General features: G+C 35.0%; 1 protein-coding gene across 2 annotated transcripts in view; it reads left to right on the top strand.

Annotated features, from left to right (window-relative positions):
• The window catches only part of NTN4 (netrin 4), a 94,599-nt gene that overhangs the window by 62,222 nt on the left and 10,360 nt on the right, over positions 1 to 22,017 (top strand). The window contains exons 6-7 of one of the 2 annotated variants that reach the window (XM_063075405.1): positions 12,464 to 12,677; positions 13,042 to 13,157. In XM_063075405.1, coding sequence (XP_062931475.1) covers positions 12,464 to 12,677; positions 13,042 to 13,157 — 330 coding nt within the window. The remainder of the gene's footprint in view (positions 1 to 12,463; positions 12,678 to 13,041; positions 13,158 to 22,017) is intronic. The other variant, XM_063075406.1, reaches the window with a different exon arrangement.

Raw genomic sequence — 22,017 nt, forward strand, 5'->3', positions numbered from 1 at the left:
TAATAATCTTGCAAAACCAAAAAAAAAAAAAAAATGTTGAGAGTGCTGTAGAATGCTTTTCAACAAGGGTTAAAAGCATGCATGTTTTCACTTATATAGGGGAGCTGGAAAAAAAAGTTGAGTTTATAGAAGTAGAGAGTAGAATTACAGTTACTAGAGGTTGGAAAGGTGGGGGTGAGGGGAAAAAGAGACAGTAGTTAATGGATACAAAATTACAGCTAGATAGGAAAAATAAGTTCTAGTGGTCTACAGTAGTGCTAGGGATCTACAATTTAAAATAATGTATGTTCTAGATTGGCTAGAAGAGAGGAGCTCAAATGCTTTCATTGCAAAGAAATGATAAATTTTTGCAATGATGACTATGTTAATTACCCTTATTTGATCATCACACATTGTATTCATGTGTTGAAATATAACTCTGTACTCCATAAATACATACAATAAATGTGTGTCAAAAATACATAAATTTTTAAAATAAGCTACAAAAAAGGGTTCAAAGCATTTTGCACTTACTCCACAGTTAGATTTTTAAAATTAGCAGAGCATCTACTTAACCAAGCATCCAAATTAACAACGGTTTACATCTCTATTTGTATATGTATAAACTTAGAATCCTTTAAAATAAATTATGTAGAGATTATTGAGAAAAAATGGAAATCTGGATATATGTATGTGTTTCTGTGATACAGCATTTTCCACAGTTTGATCATAGAACACTAATTCCATGAAATGTTAATAGGAATTATGTGAGAGGAAAATTTTTCTATGGCCTTTGAATTTAGGAAATGATGAATTAATTAAAGGTTTCTTTACTTCAGGATTTCTCAGAGCCTAATATGCTAATATTTATTATAAACCTTCTGTAGAGTTTTGAAGCATCTCCAATTTAACCACAGAATGCTTTTCTTACAGAACATCTTTTGGGACAAATGTTCTATGAAACACACTGGAAAATGTTGCTATTGCAGAGTGGCCATATTTCACTTGGGAAGACATAACCTAGAAGATTCCTTTTGTATATTTGTTCCTGATTTTCAAGGGCTAGAGCTTACAACTGTATATCAAGGAAATAATAAACCTTACAGTTCTACCAGTGAAATTATCACAAACAACATTAACTAGGCCTGGACAATCTACAATCTGTTGAACCACCGGTGATGAATATATGACAGCCCTTCTCTCTCCTCTCCCTTCTTTCCTAGTTTTATCTTCTCAGGAGTTGGAACTATTGAAAATCTGAAAAAGCAACCCAGATAAATTTACCAGAAGTATATAAGTTATAGCTCAATTTAGTTCAGAAAACATTTGTCTCTTCTGTGCCAGGCACTGTGGTGAGCACTGGGTCTGTAAAGATAAAAGGTCTTCTGTAAAAGATCTTACATTCTAGATGGGGAGAAATTTACAGTAACAAGTCATTTCAATATATTGTGGTGGTGGTGATGATGATATGATAGTAATAGCTGACATTTATTGACTGTGTACTATTTTCTGTTCACTGTTCAAAGGACTGTATATGTGTTAACAGATTTAATTTTCACAAAAGTGCTTTGATGTCGGTACTATTGTTATCCCTCACTTTATAGGAGGAAAGTACAATGAAAAAGATACACCGAGTGCCTAAGGGAGAGTGTGGGGATGGGGTGAAGCCAATTTAAGGAAGATTTCCTTGAGGAGATCCCACCCATATTTCTTTGATGGCTGTTTTTATTTTTCCCTCTAAAAGTGCTGAAACACAAAGTTTGTCCTACTTTCTAATCCCAATGACTGCCTTGCTGAGTTGGTCTAGTAAACAAAAAGTATAGATGATATTTTTCCTCACAGCATCTACTATACATTTAATAGAATACTTGCCTGGGAACATTAATTCATTCAACAAATATTTATGACATTAATCTTGGAACTCTATTTGCAGTAAGGTACCTAGCTTCTTGCCAAATAAGCCATGGACTTAATGGTCCCATTAATGTTCCAGGCTATTTTTTTTCTCCCACTGTCCTGGTAAGCACCACTTTTAATTAATGGTCATAAATTCAACAAACCTGAATAAATAGGACCCTAAACCAAATCTATCAGCCAATAGATTTATTCCTGTGAGCAATCAAATCATCTCTGTTCTCACTTCCTCTTTATTCCGACCCTAACCAGAGTCACTGTGGGACTCAGACAATCGAATGCACAGTTACATGCCAAGAAATCACTTCTGAGGATTCCAAAGATGTTGTTTGTTTTTTTAAGACTAGTGGAGATCATTGAAACTGAATTTGTTTCTATAACTCAGGGGGAAAAAAGTTTTAAAAAGGACAGTGCATTTAAGGTCTGTAAACATAGGGGAAAATATGAATCTCTCCTGCTGAATCTAGGGCTGAGAACAGAAGTGGAGGGTCAAACTGGCTGGTTGCTAAGGAACAGAAGGAAAGGAAAATATAATTCTCACTGTGTACTGAGGTACTATGAGGAATACTATCTCTGTGTTCTAAAAGAGCATTTTCAGGGTAACTCTCTTGAAACCTCTAAAGTCACTCATGTGGCTTTGGTATCTTATAACCTAAGTAGATTTTTCTATGGAAGGCACATTAAAAATGTGAGAGTAACCTTACCAGACAACGTTGTACTGGCTTGGGGCGAGGGGGAGCACAGAGCTGGCTTGTAGCATTTGCCAATTTTGGTGGCTTAAATATTCTCACCATGGCCAATTTCAAGCTACCAGATCACTTTTCATCAGGAAGTCAGATAAACTCAGATAGACTCTAAGCCAAAAGTGGAATATTTTCTCTTCTTTGGATGAAGTCTTGCCTCCACCTTCACAGTCCTACTTCTTTGATCTCAGGCACTGCTCTCCCTAGTCATTGGTTCTCAAACCCAGATGTGGATCAGAATCACTTACAGAAAATAGGGAATCTCAGAGCCCTGCCCTAGATTTACTGATTCAGAATCTCCAGCAGGGCATGGGGACACATCTGGATTTCTTTAAAAAGCATCATTGGTGATTCTGATTCAGCCTTTTTGTCTCCTTGCCAGCATTTGAGAACCACTGCATATATCAGTTCTGTTTCAAGTGTGAGCTCTGTTCACTTTCCTCCTTGCATGAAAGATTATGAGCTAACAATCATCTATAACTTAATCTATTCACTGAATTAGCCATATCTCTGGCAGAAAATCCTAAAGGATTACTAAAACTCTGGCCTACACGTGTTTTTTTATGACACACTGACAGATACAAATGCTGTTAAGTATTCATGTCAATTATCTTCCTCCATTTAAAAAATGTCTAACATAGAACCTCTGCTTTTCCCCAAAAAAATTTCTGGCAGAAATTCTAAGATGTCTGTTTTCCATGTAACAATTTCAAAATAAATACCTGGTAATTCCAATCAAAGAACTCCCACTTATTCATAGTATATAGATTTATTTACCATAAATACCTCATACTTTAAAGTGAACTATTGTAATGAGACTAGAATTTATAATAAAATTACCTTACCATGATATTGACACTTACTTTCACTTTCATATTTTTATATTTCAGAACATAGCATTAGACTATTAGAAGTATGTTCCTGTGTTGATATTTAAATAATCATTGAATCCAGTTCTTTATGAAGCCCCCTATCCCTACCCCAGCCCCTTTTAACACCAAAGAACATGTTAAATATTAGACGGATGGGAAATTGATTGGGTATGGAATATTGATAGCTATTCCATGACAGCTTTCTATGGAAAATTTCCCTTACTTTAGTAGAACACATTGTTTGGAAATAAATGTTTGAAGAAATGACTTATAGAACAGAATTCTCTCTTTAGGAAACAGCCAGTTAGTCCCTTTATAATAAATGTATTGACTTTTATGTCGATACATATTTTTAGCTATTACATAGTCTCCATATTTAAAGAAAAATCAGCAAATAAAAAAGCAAGCAAAATTCAATCCCTGTCAAAGTAAACAATCTCTTGAAAAACTGATATGTTCTTCCTTCCTCCATGATTGGCCAAAATCAAAATATATGTAGTCAATTGCCTGTTAGCAGAGAGTGAATAAAAATAAACTTGGTCTCTCTACCCGAAAACCCAAACCAAATGCTTACCAAGCTACATTTTGGTTACTTGGATATTGTTACCCTAACTAGCCAGTTATCTTTGTAAAGAAAGGGTTCTATCATCCAGATCTATCTATTTTCTTCTTGCTTTTTTTCTTCTTCTTTTCTTCTTTCTGGCTTAGGTGAAAACTGTTCAACTGATGGAAATGCACGTGCCTTGGTGGAGGCTATGTTTGCTTCAGACTACCTTTCCATCCTTCACAGTCTACTCAAATAGCACCTTCTCTTGATGCCCTTGGGCAGAATCTCATCATTTCTCTGTTTGCTTGTATTTCTATTAAGCAGTTATTTCATTCTACCTCTGTTATAGTGATTCCTTCCTTTCAATTTGTCTTACAGGTAAGATGTTTAAATTAATTAAATCCAGAATACCTTATCACAGTGACACATTAAGTAACCCATCAGCACCTTCCATTTTTCATTCTTGTGCCTGTGTTCCAGTCCATTGTTTCCCAACGGTCATGGAGTTCTCTTCAAATAATAACTTAGTGAGCTTTTTCTTTCAAATTGTAGTTTTAGCAATGCCACATGACTTCATTTTATGTCACATAAACAACACAGCCATCTTTGTTTTATATTGAAAGAAACTGTGAATGATTCCAGCATAGAATCAATATGAATAACTGTTTTTGAAAGGCAACTTTTAGAGAGAACCAGTGATTTGGCAGTAGAGAAACAATAGATACATCATAATGTAATAATCGTACTAAGATAACCCTTTAAAAAGATTAAGTAACATATTAAAATTCACCAAAAAAATGAGAAGCTTTATGAAGTGATGAATAATAAAAGTTAGTCAAGTTTAGGAAGAGAAATGGGAGAGGTCATGAAATTCTCTAAAATGTCTCCCAAACAGTACTTGTAATTCACTGAATAAATAATTTGCATCCTTCATTACATGAATACAAACATTAAATAATCAAGCAAATAACTATAGAATATCAAAATCTTCAGAAAGCCTGGACAAAATTAGAAGGGGCATAAAGAAGAGAAATAGTAAATATTGAATGGCTACCATGGACCAGATACTGTGCTGGGCAATTTACCTAAGTTACCTCATTTAGCAATCTGTATGAGTTAGCTGGTATCCTTTCTATTTTACAAATAAGGACACTAAGGCTTAAATTGATTAAATAATTTATCCAAGTTCACACAACTGGTCAGTCGCAAGGGATTTGAACCCAGGTTTGTCTGACTCTAAAAGACCTTGATCCAATGACCTGCAAAGATCTAAAGATTTCTACCCTACAATGTGACCTAGGTGATGAGAACAAAATTAATAAACAAGGCAGAAATAATTAGACATATATTTTAGAGTCAAAAATAATTTTTCAAGAACCTAGATTCAAGAAAAAAATTATGGCATTTGGTTTTAAGTAAGGCCCTGTTTATTCATAAATAACCATGTAAAGTTTAAATATTAGCACAAGAAAGATGGAGGTGACTGGGGAGTGTTCCAGATATGCCACAAAAACAATGAGAAAAGAGAGACACTAATGAATAGATGTGGAAGAGGATATATATTCTCAGATTAACAGGAAACTTCTCAGGGAGAATACAACAACTTTCTACAGATACTCAAAAGATGTAAGGGGACTTAGAGTGGTGGCAAAAATTAATTTACTTCCCTAGAACAAAAGGGCATAATTAGATATAATTAGATGAAAGAGAGGAAAAGGAATTTCAGATTGATTAATGTGAAAAAAATTTTGCTGCCAGTAAGAGGCATTTATGGGTGGGGAATGTCTCCTAGAGGGTTGGAATAAAGAACTTTCATTATAAAAAATAAAAACTGGATGGAATGAAATATTAAATGCAGGAAATAGTCTTACCCAGGTAGGATTCAGAATAATCTGTTTTGTTTTTAACAATTTCAGTTTTCTATAGATTTGTTGGGGGTTTTTTTGTTTTGTTTTTCTGTTTCTAATATCTTAGTCTTGCCATGCTGTAGTGCTAAGATACTAGAAACCTATAAATGAAGTAGTATGAGCCTTTTAGGAGGTTCAACAAAACATAAAATTATTTCATGGTAGTTGCTTATTGAGAGGCACATTTATTCATTCACTTGACAAAGATTGAGTGAGTCACTAAAATGGGTCAGGCATGGTCCTAGATTTTGGGGATACAGAGGTGAAAAGATGGGGTTCCTACCTTTTAGGCCTTTGTAGTGAACTGTACAGGCAGCAATGAGGCAAAAAAATCATAAAAAGATTATTGGAGGCCAAAAGAACATCACTCATTAAGACATACTTGTTAAGTGATACAATTCATCCATTTAAATATTTCACTTGGTCCAAGGTTCAATTCCTGTACCAGCCAGCCACCAAAAATAAATAAATAAATAAATTTTAAAAGATAAAAACACTCAACCTAGGTTTACTCAGTGCCTACCATGTGGCAGGCCCATTCTAGTCACTGTATATACAACAAAAAAGAGTCCCTACAAAAAATGTTACCCAAGTAAATATGTAATTAAAAGCTGTAATAAATGTCATGAAGAAAAAGGGTACCATGACAGCTTATAGCAGGGTCTAATCACATCTGTTTGAAGGAGAGATCTAAGATAGATGCAGTCAACAGAGCTTTTTCTCCAAAAGAAAAAGGAGTTAGGGATGACCCAATTCTTGGCTATGTGCCTGGGTGGATGGTGCCTGAGTGGATTGGGAATACAAGAGGCTGAGCAGGTGGTGTTTCTTAAAAAAAAAAAAATGGTGTATGATATAACCAAATTCCTCACAGCAAAATACAGTGTCCAAAATTATATCCAAAAGTTTTCCCATAAAAAAATTTCTCTGTACACTCAAAAGTGCTTCCTTCAATTTTAACTGAAGTAGCAGATCAAGAATACAAAACTGCCTAAGATCTCTTATATATACCCAGGAATAAATAGTAACTGGCTCAGTTACAACTAGTAAACAGAAAGGAAATGATACAGAAATCAAATAGAAGGTCTGAGCAGTAAAGCATAGTAAAGCATTAAAAATAAAGGGTATGACTTTTGTATTTATTTGTATTATGCACTTAAAAGTTTATAAAAGACAGGTAGGAAACATAAATACCTTACATTTATTTTTTAATGCATTAAATAGAGGCAGATCTCATGCATAAATGGATCTTTCTCTTTTGTGTGGGATATGCCATAACTCTTTCAGGAGACACTGAATTTCAGTAAATGAAATGAAAATCTTAATTTAGATTATTCTCCTATTAGATTTATTCAAGCAATATTTTATTTGAAATTAAGTACACCTTGAATATTGTGGAACTAGTTATCATTGAATACAATGTATATAACATTTCAAGGATCAATAGAAAAATGTTGCCTAGGATAGTAAAGGAGTAACTATATTGCCATTCACAGAGTAAAGTTCATTTACAAATTTTTCTTTATTTTTATAGCTATTTATCCACTAGCAAAAATAGTTAATATTAGACGGAAATGAGATAACAGTACCAAAAAAAGGTAGAAGATTCATTTTATCTACTATTTAACTTCACACTTAATATAACAGTTCATATTGTCTCCTTTCTGCTTAGCGCTGCATCACAAAGTCATTTCTCTTAAGTCCCATTCCTTCTAAGAACCTCAACAGGCAGCTGGGCAACTTTTTAAATGACTTTGCTATTGAAAATTCCCCATCAGAAATTCTTGTACGGCTTTGGCCTTTGCAGGAGAAAACAATGTTGGGAGCCTGGGAGGCGCTGCTGAGGGAGTGGCCACCGGGTAGTGGTGAAAGGTCTTGACTAGCAGCTTCTTTCCCAGCTAAGGGCCTTGACCTTTGAGTTCTGTTTTTAGAAAAGCTAAATCAGGAGCAAATACTTGCAGGGTATTTTGCTCCCAGCGTAGCTTTTACTAACAGAAGAGCAAAAGTTGGATCCATCAGGTAATACTAAGGACTCCTTGTTTCTACAACAAGCTTGCATCATGGATCAGTCTCTGAGTGAATAACATTTGGACAGACTCCCAGAGTTCTAGTGAAGGTGGGGATAAAAATGAAAAGATAGCAATGGTTTCCTTTGACTCCACCACCTAGGCTTTAGCAATCCCATTAGAATAAAGGGAGCCATAGCGTGTCCATTATATTCCTGGCCATTTCGTCCTTGTATTTGCATACTTACTATGTTCATGTACGTTGACAGCTGTGACTCTTGTCTACATTACATTGCAGGGTACCCCCCTCTAAGCAGCAGGACCGTAGATCACACCCTACTTTTTCTCAACATATGCTGACCCACAAAATGAGAGAATATTGCAGCAGGTAATTTTTTTATACAAGGAAGGGAACATGTAACAGGAGAGTAACTTAATTCCATAGAACCTGAAATAGTCAAAAAGCTGTGCTCCTATTTGCCACCAAATTCCTCCAAGGTGCAAGGCAAGGAGGCTATTTTGAAAGCCAGTGGGATCATTAATTTCCTTAAAAAACAATCCATATCTGCAACGAGGCAGTTGTTGCTCTTCTGTGTTCTCATACAGACTGGACTATCTCAGTTATAACACTTACTGCCCTATAATTATTTACTTGTACATCTCTCTTTCCTAGAGATATGACTATTGTATTCATCCTTGTACCTTCAGCCCCTGGCTTAGTTCATCTTAACACTAAAGTTCAAGAACTCTTTGGGGAAGGTGTGAGTGAATGAATGGATGGTGGGTATTTTAAAACTAATGTTTCATCCAGATAATAGTTATTTTTTGAGCATTTGGTGCCACTAAATTTCTGATACATTGCCAAATATATGCACTATCTCATTTAATCCTCATACAAACAACCCTGTATTGTTGTTCTTACTTCATTAATGAGAAAATTGAGAGTGGAGGAGATTAATTTCTTAAAGTCTTATAAAGAGTAAGATTCAAAACCTGAATCTAGTTCTGGTTAGAATCTAGTCATCTAGTCTGACTCCTATGCTTATGCTCTTACCAACTTTCTTATATTGCCTCTATTTTATTTTCTGTCTTCCTAAGAGATCTTCTAGGCAATATCTAAACAGGTGTATTTATTGTCAGCTTTCGTGGTTGAAACAAATATTAGTTTTAGAACCTTATGGATGCACAAGGTTATTTGAAAATGTTTCCATCCATTGTTCTGTTAACAGTTGTGTTTCTTGGTAGAAGATCCTACAGAGCAGCTTTATGTCCTCTTTTCTGTAAATGCTCTATAGAGAGACAGTGCTTCACATAATAGATGTATTACTGCAAACATATATCTGTAGATAAAACTCATGTCACTTTAGCAATTATCAAAATTTGTCACTTGAAAGGAACCTGTTGTGAAATCTTTTGTAAAGTATTCATTTCCTCTATCTCATCTGTTTTGAAAGTTTTGTATTATTACTTCAGGTTTTCTTCCAATAGGATACCCTGGTAAAGAATGTACTATCCAAAGTAAGTCATGCACATTATTAAAGAACTCTTGTGACAACATCTGGGAATTAAGATTACATTTTAAATAATTTTAATAATTTTGCTTTGCCACTATGGTTGTGGGTGAGAGCAGCCTAGGGCAAATGTTTTGGGAGGGAAATGAAGACTCCAGTAATGAATGATTTACCACCTAGACAGACAACACAGCTTCTAAAGATATCTGGCTACCATTCAAAGCACCATTCATTTTGGCCCTTAAGGACAGTTCACCACAGCTATATACACTGAAAATTACAATGAAAAGAATAATTAAGTTCAGAATGATAGTATATAATGATAGTTCAACTACTGGGTCTTATGGCTAACATGAAGACAAAGCTGAAGTCAAGGACTTAGGTCATTTTGGATCATAACTTTGACATTCAATGTGAAGAAGTAAATGCTTTGGTTGAATTTTAGAATCAATCATCAGTAATAAATGTATGTTGGGGAATCAGAACTGAGCCAGAACCTAAGGAGATTCTTTTTTCCCCCAACCAAGAAGAAAATATATTTGCATTTTAGAAGAAAATTAAAAATGTATGCAAGCATTATGTTCGTCAGATATTGACTGCTATCAAACTTCAGGAGACAGGCATTCAAGGCAAGATTCAGTGTGCAGTCTGAAAAAATATGCCATGAAAGGTGTCAGGGTCTTCTGCCTGGAGCTAGTTCTGCATAGTTTCCAACTGGTATTTTTTATCTTATAATTATATAAAAAGTCACACTGAGAGAAATCCACTAGCACATGTGATAGAATCATGTTCTTCTCTGGCCATTCCTGAAATGTATGTAGGTTTTAAAATATATGGTAGTAGAGGGAGGTCAACTCCTAGAACTGCTCAAATTTTCTATTAGAGGAAAAGGTAATGGTGATGAAATACTATATACTATTATTTCCATTTTTACAAATAAGGAAACTGAGATGAGAGGCTAGATATCTTGCCAAAAGTCATACAGTTTAGTCAGTAGTGGAGATTAGTAGCCAAATTGAGATTTTAGTGACAAAATAATCAATTAATCAATAAAAGAAGTTTCCAAGGGGTAAGAGGAGACAGTGGGATCTGAATATTAGTTGAGAATATATGACAGGAAGAGTTGGCCTATTTGGTGTCAGGCACTGTGCTACAGACTTTGCTAAAGTAGTTTCATTTAAAATAACTTCAACCTCATGAAATCTCAATAAGATGGAGATACCACAGTAAGAAACCAAGGTTCAGGAAAGTTAAATTTCTCGCCCACAATCAGAGCTAATGAGAGGCATAGCCATAAATCAAGATCTCATTTCTCATTTGATTCTTAGAGAAAGGAGTGGAAAGATTAAGACAAAGAGATTTTGAAATGGAGAAAAGATTATCCAGAGGAACTTATCAGTGAATTAGAATCATCAGACTAAGTGGATAAGATGAATTGAAAAGCCTGAGAAAGTTCTAGAACAGCCACTGTGAGGAATTTTTTTCTAAATCCAGGTAACATTGAATAAATAGAGTTGGTGACCATCAGTTAGGGAACCCAACTTAGTTTAGGGTACATGAATTTGTGATGAACCCAATAAACCCTATACACACACACACACACACACACACACACACTCTCTCTCTCTCTCTCTCTCTCTCTCTCTCTCTTTCTCTCTCTCTCTCTCTCTCACATGCACTTTGTTCAGCTATTTTTGCTATCCTGGGAGCAAAGAAAGAGCTGTGGATTGTCATACTGTAAGCAGTAGGCAATGCTGGGAGTAGGGAGAGGACCAAGAAGAAGGAATTTTGATTAATATCAAAAATTTACAGAAATGGCTGATTATAAATTCTAGTCTGAGGAGCTGGACTATTTTATCTTGTAAAATATAAACTTATAACTATAAACTTATGATCACTAACCTCAAATGTGGCCTTAATGCTGCCTAGTGATTAATTATATTTCACTTTCTCTCATTCACTCTCCCACTCCTCAGACTTCCTTTATCTCTCTCCCCTGATGACCTTGCTTCCTATTTCATCCAGAAAATACAAGCAGTCAGAAGAAACATCACCAGCTCCCACTACCGCACTTATCCGCTTATCCACATCTGTGTCCATAGGCTCTGTCTTCCATCCTGTTACCTGATCATGCGTCTACCATAGGCCAACACCTCTTCTATATCAGACTCCATCCTTTCTTTCCTACTCTAGTATACTCAAGTATTCCTCCAGCAATTCTCCCATCTCTCTTTTGGTCATCGATTTTTCCCTTTCTACTGGATCATTTCCACCAACATTAAATGTGCTGTCATTTCTCCCATCTTAAAACAAAACAAACACAAACACAAACCTTCACTTCAGTTCTAACCCCCATCCAGTTTTAGCTACCAACATATTTCTGTGCCCTTATCGAACATCTCCTCAAAAGAGCCATCTCTTCTCATGCTCAAATTCCTCTACTCCCGTTCTCTCCTGAGTCCTCTTCAGTTAGATCCCCCACTCACTAACACATTGATACTGTTCCTATCAAGGACACCAATGGCCTTCATGTGCAATGATCCATTCCCATGTCTCATCTTTGACCTGTCAGCATTTGACACAGTTTTTGCCCTCCTCCTTGAAACTCTCTTTGTTTGGCATCCAGAACATCATACTCTCATGGTTTTTTTTCTCATCGAATGCTCCTTCTCTGTCTTCTTTGCTGGTTCGTCCTCATCACCATAGCCAAAAAGCATTCATATTTAATTTCTTTAATTTTATAATAAATTATGTGGGGGGTTTTTGGCAGCAGACATACCTTTCTGCTAATTATATCTTGCTTATCTGTAATTTAATTAGTTTTCATTTTCTGAACAACTGGTTAAAGTTTACACCAACTAGTTAAAGGAGGAGTCTCAGAAATATGCTGTGTAGTGAAGGGAAGCCATTTGGGGATTGCCAGGCCTAATCTCCACACAGATAATCCACAGTCACTCATCAGTACTTGCGTGTCCTCTCTGTTGTAGTGTGTTCCTGCCATCCAGTTGGATCAGCTGTCCTTCCTTTCAGCTCAGTGACCTTCTGTGACCCCAGTAATGGTGACTGCCCTTGCAAGCCTGGGGTGGCCGGGCCACATTGTGACAGGTGTATGGTGGGATACTGGGGTTTCGGAGACTACGGCTGCAGACCTTGCGATTGTGCGGGGAGCTGCGACCCTCTCACAGGAGACTGCATCAGCAGGTGAATGTGCATGGCTTTTGCTCTCATCTATGTGTATTTCAGATTCTTTTGAAGATCTGGCAATGATTTGGAAAATCTTACATGCCATTAGTGGAGCAAAAATACATTTGCACATCTCTTTAAAGAATTTTTGTCAAATCGCAGAATCAAGTAATTTGTTCTTGCAAGATTCTAGAGATTGTCTAGCTCATTTTGCAAAATAAATTATTCTTCTTCACAATAGTTCCTTAAAACACTATTTCTGGAAAGTGAAAATATGGGGAGGTAGATGATAAGGTTTAAATCTCTATAAGTAGATTTATTTCTATTCAAGTTCTAAAAAATTCCTTAATAATAAGTTCTTCAACATTTTCTATTTTATTAGCAGCACAGACAGAGACTGGTATCATGAAATTCCTGACTTTCATTCTATCCACAATAAGAGTGAACCAACCTGGGAGTGGGAAGATGAGCAAGGATTTTCTGCACTTCGACACTCAGGTGAGACATATAACTGGATATTGTATTTACAGGTCGGGTCTTGAGTAAAAGTGACATGTGACAAACCAGGGAACAGTTTTTGTATCCTGTGAGGGTAACTCTTTATTGCTGAGGTTTAATAGTGACCCCCATAAGTATGAAACTATGAAATATTACTAAGGGATATTTAACAAACTTTTGTTTATTTTTCGATAATTAAAGTAACATATGTAGTTGGTACAGAAAATCTGGAAAATGCAAAACATCACAGTAAAAAAAAAAGTCATCCAAAATCTCATTACCCCACTGTTAATATTTTAGTTTGTTTCTCTCTTTCTAAAACCTACTGGTTTACACATTTAAGAGCTAACTGAATATATCAGGTTTGGAAATGTACAGATCCATTTAAAGGAAAAATATTCTTACAGACCTAGGGTAACTTAATATGTAGAAAGCAAAAGCTAGATGTGAACTCCTTATGTTTAGTTTCTTTACAACGAGAAAACAAAAGCAGCTTTACAAATTAAATATAAGTCAAATAATAAAAGCAATAAAATTCAAATTAACAATATTAATTGAATATGAAAAATGATTTTTACTGAAGCCAAAACACTGTTCACTACATAAATATGGCCATCATAAACACTCTTTGAGTTTACCAGATCCATGCTACTATTTCCTCTGACTCAATTTTCCTGACATCTTTTGAAGAGCATGCTGTGATATTGGTGTAAATACTTAAATTCCGTGTTCATCCTGCTTCTATGCTTTTCTTGCAGAAAATCAAGTGGTTTTGTTGAGCACCAACTTACTCCTTAACACAAATTCAAATGTAGTCGTGAAATCTTATGTCAGTACTTGATTGTGAGGTCATCAAATGATCCAAATTAAACTTAAAATAGGTTAAATATATTTTTATTGTGAAACATTACAAAAAGCAAACATGTTATACAATGAATGCCTGTATACACACCTTCAAAGGGTTATCAAATCTCACTTTCCTGTAATTGTTTCATAATTTCATTTAAGTTATAAAATGTTACAGATATATTTGAAGTCCCTGATGTACCAAGCCACCAGCTCACTAGTCTCCCTGGCTCCACAGTATAACCAAGACTGTGAACTTGGTGTTTATCATCACTTTTGTATTTTTACTATTTTACTACCTATATGCATTTTGAGTATTTTTTAAATTCCATGCACATGACAACTTATTTACCCTTTTAAAATATTTTGACCTGAATATGTAGTTTTTTTGAGACTTATCTACTTTATTACATGAATATACCACTTTTTATTTACCTATTGTTTGTCCTTTAGAATATTTCCAATTTCTAATTTTCCACCATTATAAATAATGCTACCATGAATGTTCTCTTACATGTGACTTTGTGCACTTGAGAAGGAGTTTCTCTAGAGCAGGGGCTGGCAAACTATGGTCCTCAGGCCAAATCTGGCCTGCCACCTATTTTTCCAGTCTGTAGGCTACCTGCTGTAAGAATGGTTTTTACAGTTTTAAATGGTTATACTTTAAATGGTTATGAAAGTAGCAATCATTAATTCCTGGCCATTCGGGTTTCCTTTTCTGTGAATATCCTATTTGTAATTTTCTTACTAATTGTAGAAGTTCTTTATAAATTCATTTATTCATCCAGCAAATACTTATGGAGTACCTACATTATGTGGCAGTGCTGTAAATATAGTAAGTGAACAAAACAGACAAAACTCCCTGCCTCCATGTCCCCTACGTTCTAGTGAAGGAAGACAGCTAATAAACAAACAAGTAATAATATTTAATATAACAGATGTTTAGTATAACAGAAAAATAAAGCAGGGATGGGGGATAAGAAGTGCTTGGGAGGGGAATACTTTTAAATAGGGTGATCAGGGTAAACCCTATGAAAGGTAACATTTGAGGGAAAAAAAACTGAAAGAGATAAAGGAGTGAGCTATACAAGTGACAGAGGGGAAGAAAGTTTAGGCAGAAGATACACAAAGTACAATAGACCTGAGGTGAGAATAGGCCTGCTTATTCAGGAAACAGCCAGGGGGACAGTGTGGCTGGAGCAGAGTAAGCCAGGGGGAGAGTAATAGAGGAGGAGATACAATGGAGGCTGTGTAGGCCACTGTAAAGATGGCTTTTACCTAGAGTAGGATAGAAGCCATTGGAGGGTTTTGAGCAAAGGTGTGACATTTAAAGGAACACCAGTCAGCATGGTTGTATGTTCTCCATAGTCACATTCAGCATCGTGGATGTAGGCATAGGAAAGACGTGGATTTAAGCTGGGATGAGGTTTTTCCAAGCAAGAATGAAGCAAGAGAGGTCAATGGTTGTTTATGGAATTTAAACTGGGTGAGGAAGGATGTGAGAGTGAAGAGGTAGCATCAATAGATTATAGGGTTTGAAAGGATTGCTGGAGCTGGAAGCAAGCTAGAAGGATAGGATGTAGAGGTCAAAGAATGGGATGCTTGAAACTGAGATTGGAAGAGTAACATTTATTGATAATGACAATGTGTAAGATATAGTCATGAGAGTGAGTAGCTGAGGCCATTATTGGTAATGCTACTTTGTCATATACCAAGTTTCTGTATATGTATGGATCTGTACCTTATCTCTCTATCATGTTTCATGAGCCAGTACCATAATGGTTATTAGAGCTTTATAATGAGTCCTGACATCTCATATAGCAAGTCCCTCCATTTTCTTGAAATTATCTTAGTTATTGGTTCTTTGCTCTTTCAGGTGAATTTTAGATTAAGCTTATGTCCCACAAAAAGCTCTGTTGGAATTTTGATTGCATTTGCACTGACTTTATAGACTAATTTGAGAAAATGATAGCTTTATAATATTGAGTAGTCCCAAACATGAACATACTGTCCTATGTATTAAGGTCCTCTTTAAGGCCTTTTAATAATATTTGTTACTCTTCTCTGGGAAGGTTTTACGTGTCTTTTATTAATTCATTCCTAGATATATCATAGATTTTATTGCTATTGGGAAGGTGTCTTTACCAGAATTTTCTAAATGATTATTAAAGATATAAGGGAGTACAATTTATTTTCTATATTTTTATCTTTTATCCACAACCATGCTTAATTTGTTTACTAATTCCAGTTTTGTTTCTTCTTTTTTAGTTTTTATACCTCTTTTTCCCTTCCTCATTTCATTAGGTAGAGCCTCCAGTACAATGTTTTCCTAAATTTGATGGAAATATTTTGAAAATTTTACCAGTATGATATTTGATGTTGATGTTTGATAGGTAGACTGCATAAAGTAAAAGTTATTCTCTTCTATTACTAATTTTATTATTAAGGGGTTATATTTTTAGCTGAATGCTTTTCTTTCATCCTTTGAGAAAATCATATGTTTTTTTCCTATAATCTATTAATGTGTTTGAAAATAAGATTTTTCTGGTATCAAGCTATTCTTTTAGTCCTAGCTAAGCACTGTTGGTCATGATGTATTTTATTCATACATTGCTGAATTTGATCTGCCAGGGTTTTTATTTTTTATTTATTTGTTTGTTTACTCAGGATTTTTTTTATCTATGTTTGTAATTGATATTAGTCTATAATTTATTATACTGTCCATGTTTGAGTAAGTTAGGAGGTTCCCCTCCCCTACTATGTTTTTTGTTTTTTTCTATTCTCTGCAATAATTTATATAAAAATAGAATCATCTCCCACTTGAATGTTAGAACTTATCTATAAAGCAATCTGGATAGAGTATCTGCTAATAGAGGGAAATATCTAATTACTGATCCAATATCTTTAATGAGTTAATTATTTGTTTTATTCTTGAGTTGGTGTTGCTAATTAATGATTTCTAGAAAATTATCGATTTCATTCAATTTTTTAAAAATTTTATTGGCATAAAGTTATTCATAGTACTTACTTATAATTCATTAAATCTCTACTCGATCTATAGTTAGGTCTCCTTTTTGTTCCTTACCTTATTTGTGCCTTTTTTTCTTATAGTCTTAATCTTTCTGATTTTAATTTCCTTTTTCAAAGAATAACTTTTGGTTAAGGTAACCCAATATATTTCATTTTCCTTTATTTCACTAATTTCTAATTTTATCTTTATTATTTCTTTGCTTATATATTTTGTTTGCTTTTTATTCCTTTTCTAGCTTTGTGAGTCCAATGATTAACTCATTTATTTTCCGTTTTTCTTATTTTTAACAAGTACTTTTAAAGTTATAAATTTTTTTATAACATCTCTGCAGCTGGATCCTGTTGGCTTTTATATGCAATATTTTCATTATTATTCAAGTTCCAAATTTTTTGTAATTTTTATTAAGAATTCCTTTTTAGCGCATTGAGTTATCTAGGATACATATTTAACTGTTCAAACATATGGATTTTCAGGCCATCTTGTTATTATCTCTAATCTAATTTCATTGTATTATATCTATTCTTTGAAAACAAGGAGGGCAATTTTGATTAATTTCTAGGCCATTTACAGGACTAGCTACATACAGTAGTCCCCCCTTATCCCTGAGGAATATGTTCCAAGACCCCCCAGTGGATCCCTGAAGCCATAGATATTACCAAACTCTATATATACTATGTTTTTTTCTGTACATACATACCTATGATAGTTTAATTTATAAATCAGGCACAGTGAGAGATTAATAACAATAACTAATAATAAAATAGAACATTGTAACAATATACTGTAAAAAAAAGTTATGCGAATGTGGTATCTTTTTCTCTCTCAAAATATCTTAAATATTTTCAGATCAAGGTTGACCACGAGTAACTGAAACCACAGAAAGCGAAACTGCAGATAAGGGGGGACTACTGTAATTTGCAGGGCCCAGTGCTAGATGAACTTCAGAGCCCCTTGTTCAAAAATGATTGAGAATTTCAAGGTGGCAACACAAAGCATTAAATCAGTCACAAGGCCCTTCTCAGCACAGGGCCCTGTGTGACTGCACAGATCTCACACCTCTGAAGCCAGTCCTGCCCACTTACCTAGACATGCAGTTTGCTAAAAACTACAAACCCAGGCCATGAACAACAGTAGTTTCAGGTTTGGGGTTTTTTTTTCAGTCTCTTTTTATGAACAAGGAGAGCCTTACCCAATCTCTGTCTTTAAGCAGTGAGCCTGTGCAATAGAACACTAGAACTTATTCCTCAACTGAGGAAAAAGTACATGTTGGCCAACTTCTCATTTCCCCCACAGTTAACAATAATATACTGTACATTTCAAAAGAGCTAGAAGAGAGGATTTTGAATGTTCTCACCACAAAAAAAATGATAAACATCTGAAGTAATGGATATGCTAATTACCCTATTTGATTATTACACATTGTATACATGTATCGAAACATCACACACTGTACCCCACAAAGATGTGCAATTTGAGGTGTCAACTAAAGATAAATTTTAAAAATAAAATGAATAAAAAGCGAGTCTGACTGTGGTCCCTTTTTAGTGCCTTAATCCCCTAACATCTGAGCTTCTGACCACCACTGCCTGATTCTGAAACCAAGCCCAAAAGACCTATGATTTCATGTCCTTTCCCCTTTGCTTATTCATTCATTTCTAAACCACAGAGAAATTTATCTGGTTTTTGACATAGACTGTCTTTTTTTGTTTTCTCTTTTATCTAGCATTGCTATGTGTTTGGAGCTGAGGGTGCGTTAAAATATGAATTTACAAAGCTGTGTTGATTGAGATCTTCTAAGATAATTTTTCCAATATTTTATTATGAAAATTTTCAGACATACAGGAAGGTTTAAAGAGTTGCATACCCATATACCTACCACCTAAATTCTATTCATCCATCAATCCATATTTTAGATTAGAAATAAACCACAATTTTTAAAACATTCTCATAGAGAACTATGGACCCTTCAAGAATCAAGAACCCCAATTTCAAAAATACTGGTATTTGCAATTCTGTATCATGGGTTTTTTACTTAACATTTTCCTAATGGTTTCATTTTAATTCACAACAGGAAAGAAGGTAGGAAAGATAAGGTAATATGAAGTTGTCATATTTATCTTTTCAGCATTTGAAAAAGAAAACAATCTTCTCCATTAATTTTGCCTTAATGTACACACTCTGAATTTTATGATTTTAATTTTAGTAGCCACTTTTTTAAATGCTGTTCTATTTTTCTAACACAAGGACTTTTTATAATTCTCCAACTTTGTCAGCGAAACCAAATCTGTAATAATTCGTTTTTTAGGACTACAGGACATTCACTAAGCCAATCATGCATGTTATTGGGGAATTGGCAGCATACCAATCAAGCACATAAAGTGCTGGCACCAGAATGACTCCAAACTCTCATGTCCACAACAGCTGTTAAATCTGTGATGTCCCCAGAGAGTCTCTGAAATTCATCTGGATGAGCTCCAGATAGAGGAAGACTTTGTTCAGTTTCCTGCTACACAACGATATTCCCATTGGGTATAGAGTAGTGATCCTCGGCACCCTTTTTCAACAAAAAGTGATAGCCAGTTTCTTAAGCACTTAAAAAAAAGTTCATCCTCAAATCTAGGTGCCTACATACCTATTTGCGTACCATTAGTTTCCATAAAAACAGCATTCAATTAGGAATATAATGGACTACACCAACAAAACACCCTTAATTTCTACAACTTCTTGTGAGATAGAGCACACCAGATGTAAAATTGCCCTTCCTGAATAACAAAACTGGCTTTAAATAGTGCCAAAGAACTGTAAACAATGCTCTTTTTTTTTTAATATTCTAATAACCTACTGTAACTAAACAGTAGGTTTCCTCCCCTTCCAGATTTCTTTTAAGAGAATATATCTGGGCTGAAGCCTGACCAACAAATTTTAATATTTGAGCTCTAAGCATATGAAAAAGGAGTACTGAAAATCTGCCAAAGAAAGACCTTTAAATAATAGACCTATATATGTTCTTACGGGCTGATGGACTCAAGAGAAGAGCATTATGCTGAGGAATAGTATATTCCACTTGGATTTTCTTTAGGTTTTATAGCATAGTAGTTACCATACTCTCCAGCTTTAGTAGAATTATCAAAAGCCATGGGCTATTTCCTTAGGTTACTACAATTTCTGAATAAGTAGTCTTCTCTGCAATATTTAGATGATAAGCAATATTATTTAACAAATCACAACAGCTGATTTTAAGCACCTTTGATTTCTCTTTTCCACTGTTTAATTATACTGAGAATTTCCACTTGTAAATCTCATTCTCTGATTTCTGTAGCAGCTTTAGCTGGAGCCAGTATACCAATGTTTTCCACATCACTATCTCTACCTACCTGGTCTCACCAGAATTATACTCTTGTTTCTACCTGAATGTTCTGTCAGTATCTCTAATTCATTATGTCCTCCTCTTACTAGATCTCTTTTGTTTTTTGTCAACCAGATCCATTTCTCCTTGTTTCCTACTATTCGTGTGGTAGCTCAACCCAGTTTTTCTGTGGGAAACCACCTTTTCCCCATTTAATACAGTGTTGAAGAGGGAAATCAGATGTTCTCTCGCTGGACTTTAAATCTTGAGCTGAAGTTGACAGAGTCTAAAAATGATTAGAGTTCATGACTCCAATGGCAAAGCCATAAAAGAGACTACCCAATAGTTCCTGCTACCTAGATCTCTGTTTCTCTCCCGATTCTTGTTCTTTCTGAATTCTGATTCGTCAGCTTTTTCTCCTTTCTGTGAGCTAGTCCATACCCTTTCAATAGTTAAGTTAGAAAATTGATTGCTACCACAAAACCTTAAATTATACACCCCTGAAATGCTCTCCTTCTAACTTCCCTATCTGTTAGTGATACACAATCCTCTCTGTCACCTTGGCTGAAACTTCATTTTCATGAAGTTCATTTTTATGCTTCCTTTTCTCTTGCCCTCATCCAATCCATTGACAAGATCCGTACACCCAAATTCTGCAGCATCTCTTGATATTTCTTCCTTTCTAGACCCATAACCATCTCTCGTTCAGACCCACATTACATCTGACATAGAAAAACAGTTCAGGGGGAAGATCAGGGGCTTCAGATTCTCCCAGACCGACACTTGAAATCTGGCTTTTCTATTTGTTAGCTGTGCTGCTTTGGACAAGCTAATTAATTTTTCTGAGCCTTCATTTTTTTCATTTGTTAATAATGCCTACCTCATAACGTTATTATTAATATTAAACAAGACCATGTAGGTAAAGTTCCTTATATAGTTTATGGCTTACAGTTGGCACTCAGATTAGTTACGGCTATTGTTGTTAAAATCAATTTCATTGGCTTCTATTTTGTCCCTGCCTCTATATTCTCCCCATTCCAATACTGTTGATACAGTATTGCCAGATTTATTTTCATGTATTTTTTAATTCATTTAACTTCTCTAAGCTAATAGCTTTGAGAAACAACAAATTAAATTCAGGCCTTAACCGCATATTGGTCAAGGTCCTTCATCATATCTTCTCCTATTCTTCTCAACTCAATCAGTTGCCCAGATAAACAGGACCACTGACTCTCCCGTGAACACACTCTGCCCTTTCTCTCTTACTTGTCTTTGCTCACTCTTTTATCTTTATATTCCTGCCAAATTTCTAGCTGTTAGAATCTTAAATGAGTAAATAAATATAAAATGCTTTAAATAGTGCCTGGTATATAAGAAGTGCTTCTCAGTAAGTGTTAGCTGCTGTTATTACCACTCGATGCCTATGAAATGCAGTGCATGAGAGCAGGAGGGAAAGGGAGAGGGAAGGGGGAAAATTATATCTAATTACTAAGTCAGTAAGAATGAAAATTCTATCCATTCTAGGCTCTAGGAATACAAAGATGAAAAAGGGGTAACCATTGCCCTCAAGAGGCACAGTCTAGAGAGGAAACGGATACATAAATGAGTATGAGAATGCTGTATATAAACTATGTATA

This window comes from Cynocephalus volans, chromosome 12 (assembly GCF_027409185.1).
Source record: "Cynocephalus volans isolate mCynVol1 chromosome 12, mCynVol1.pri, whole genome shotgun sequence".
Classification (NCBI taxonomy): Eukaryota; Metazoa; Chordata; class Mammalia; order Dermoptera; family Cynocephalidae; genus Cynocephalus; species Cynocephalus volans.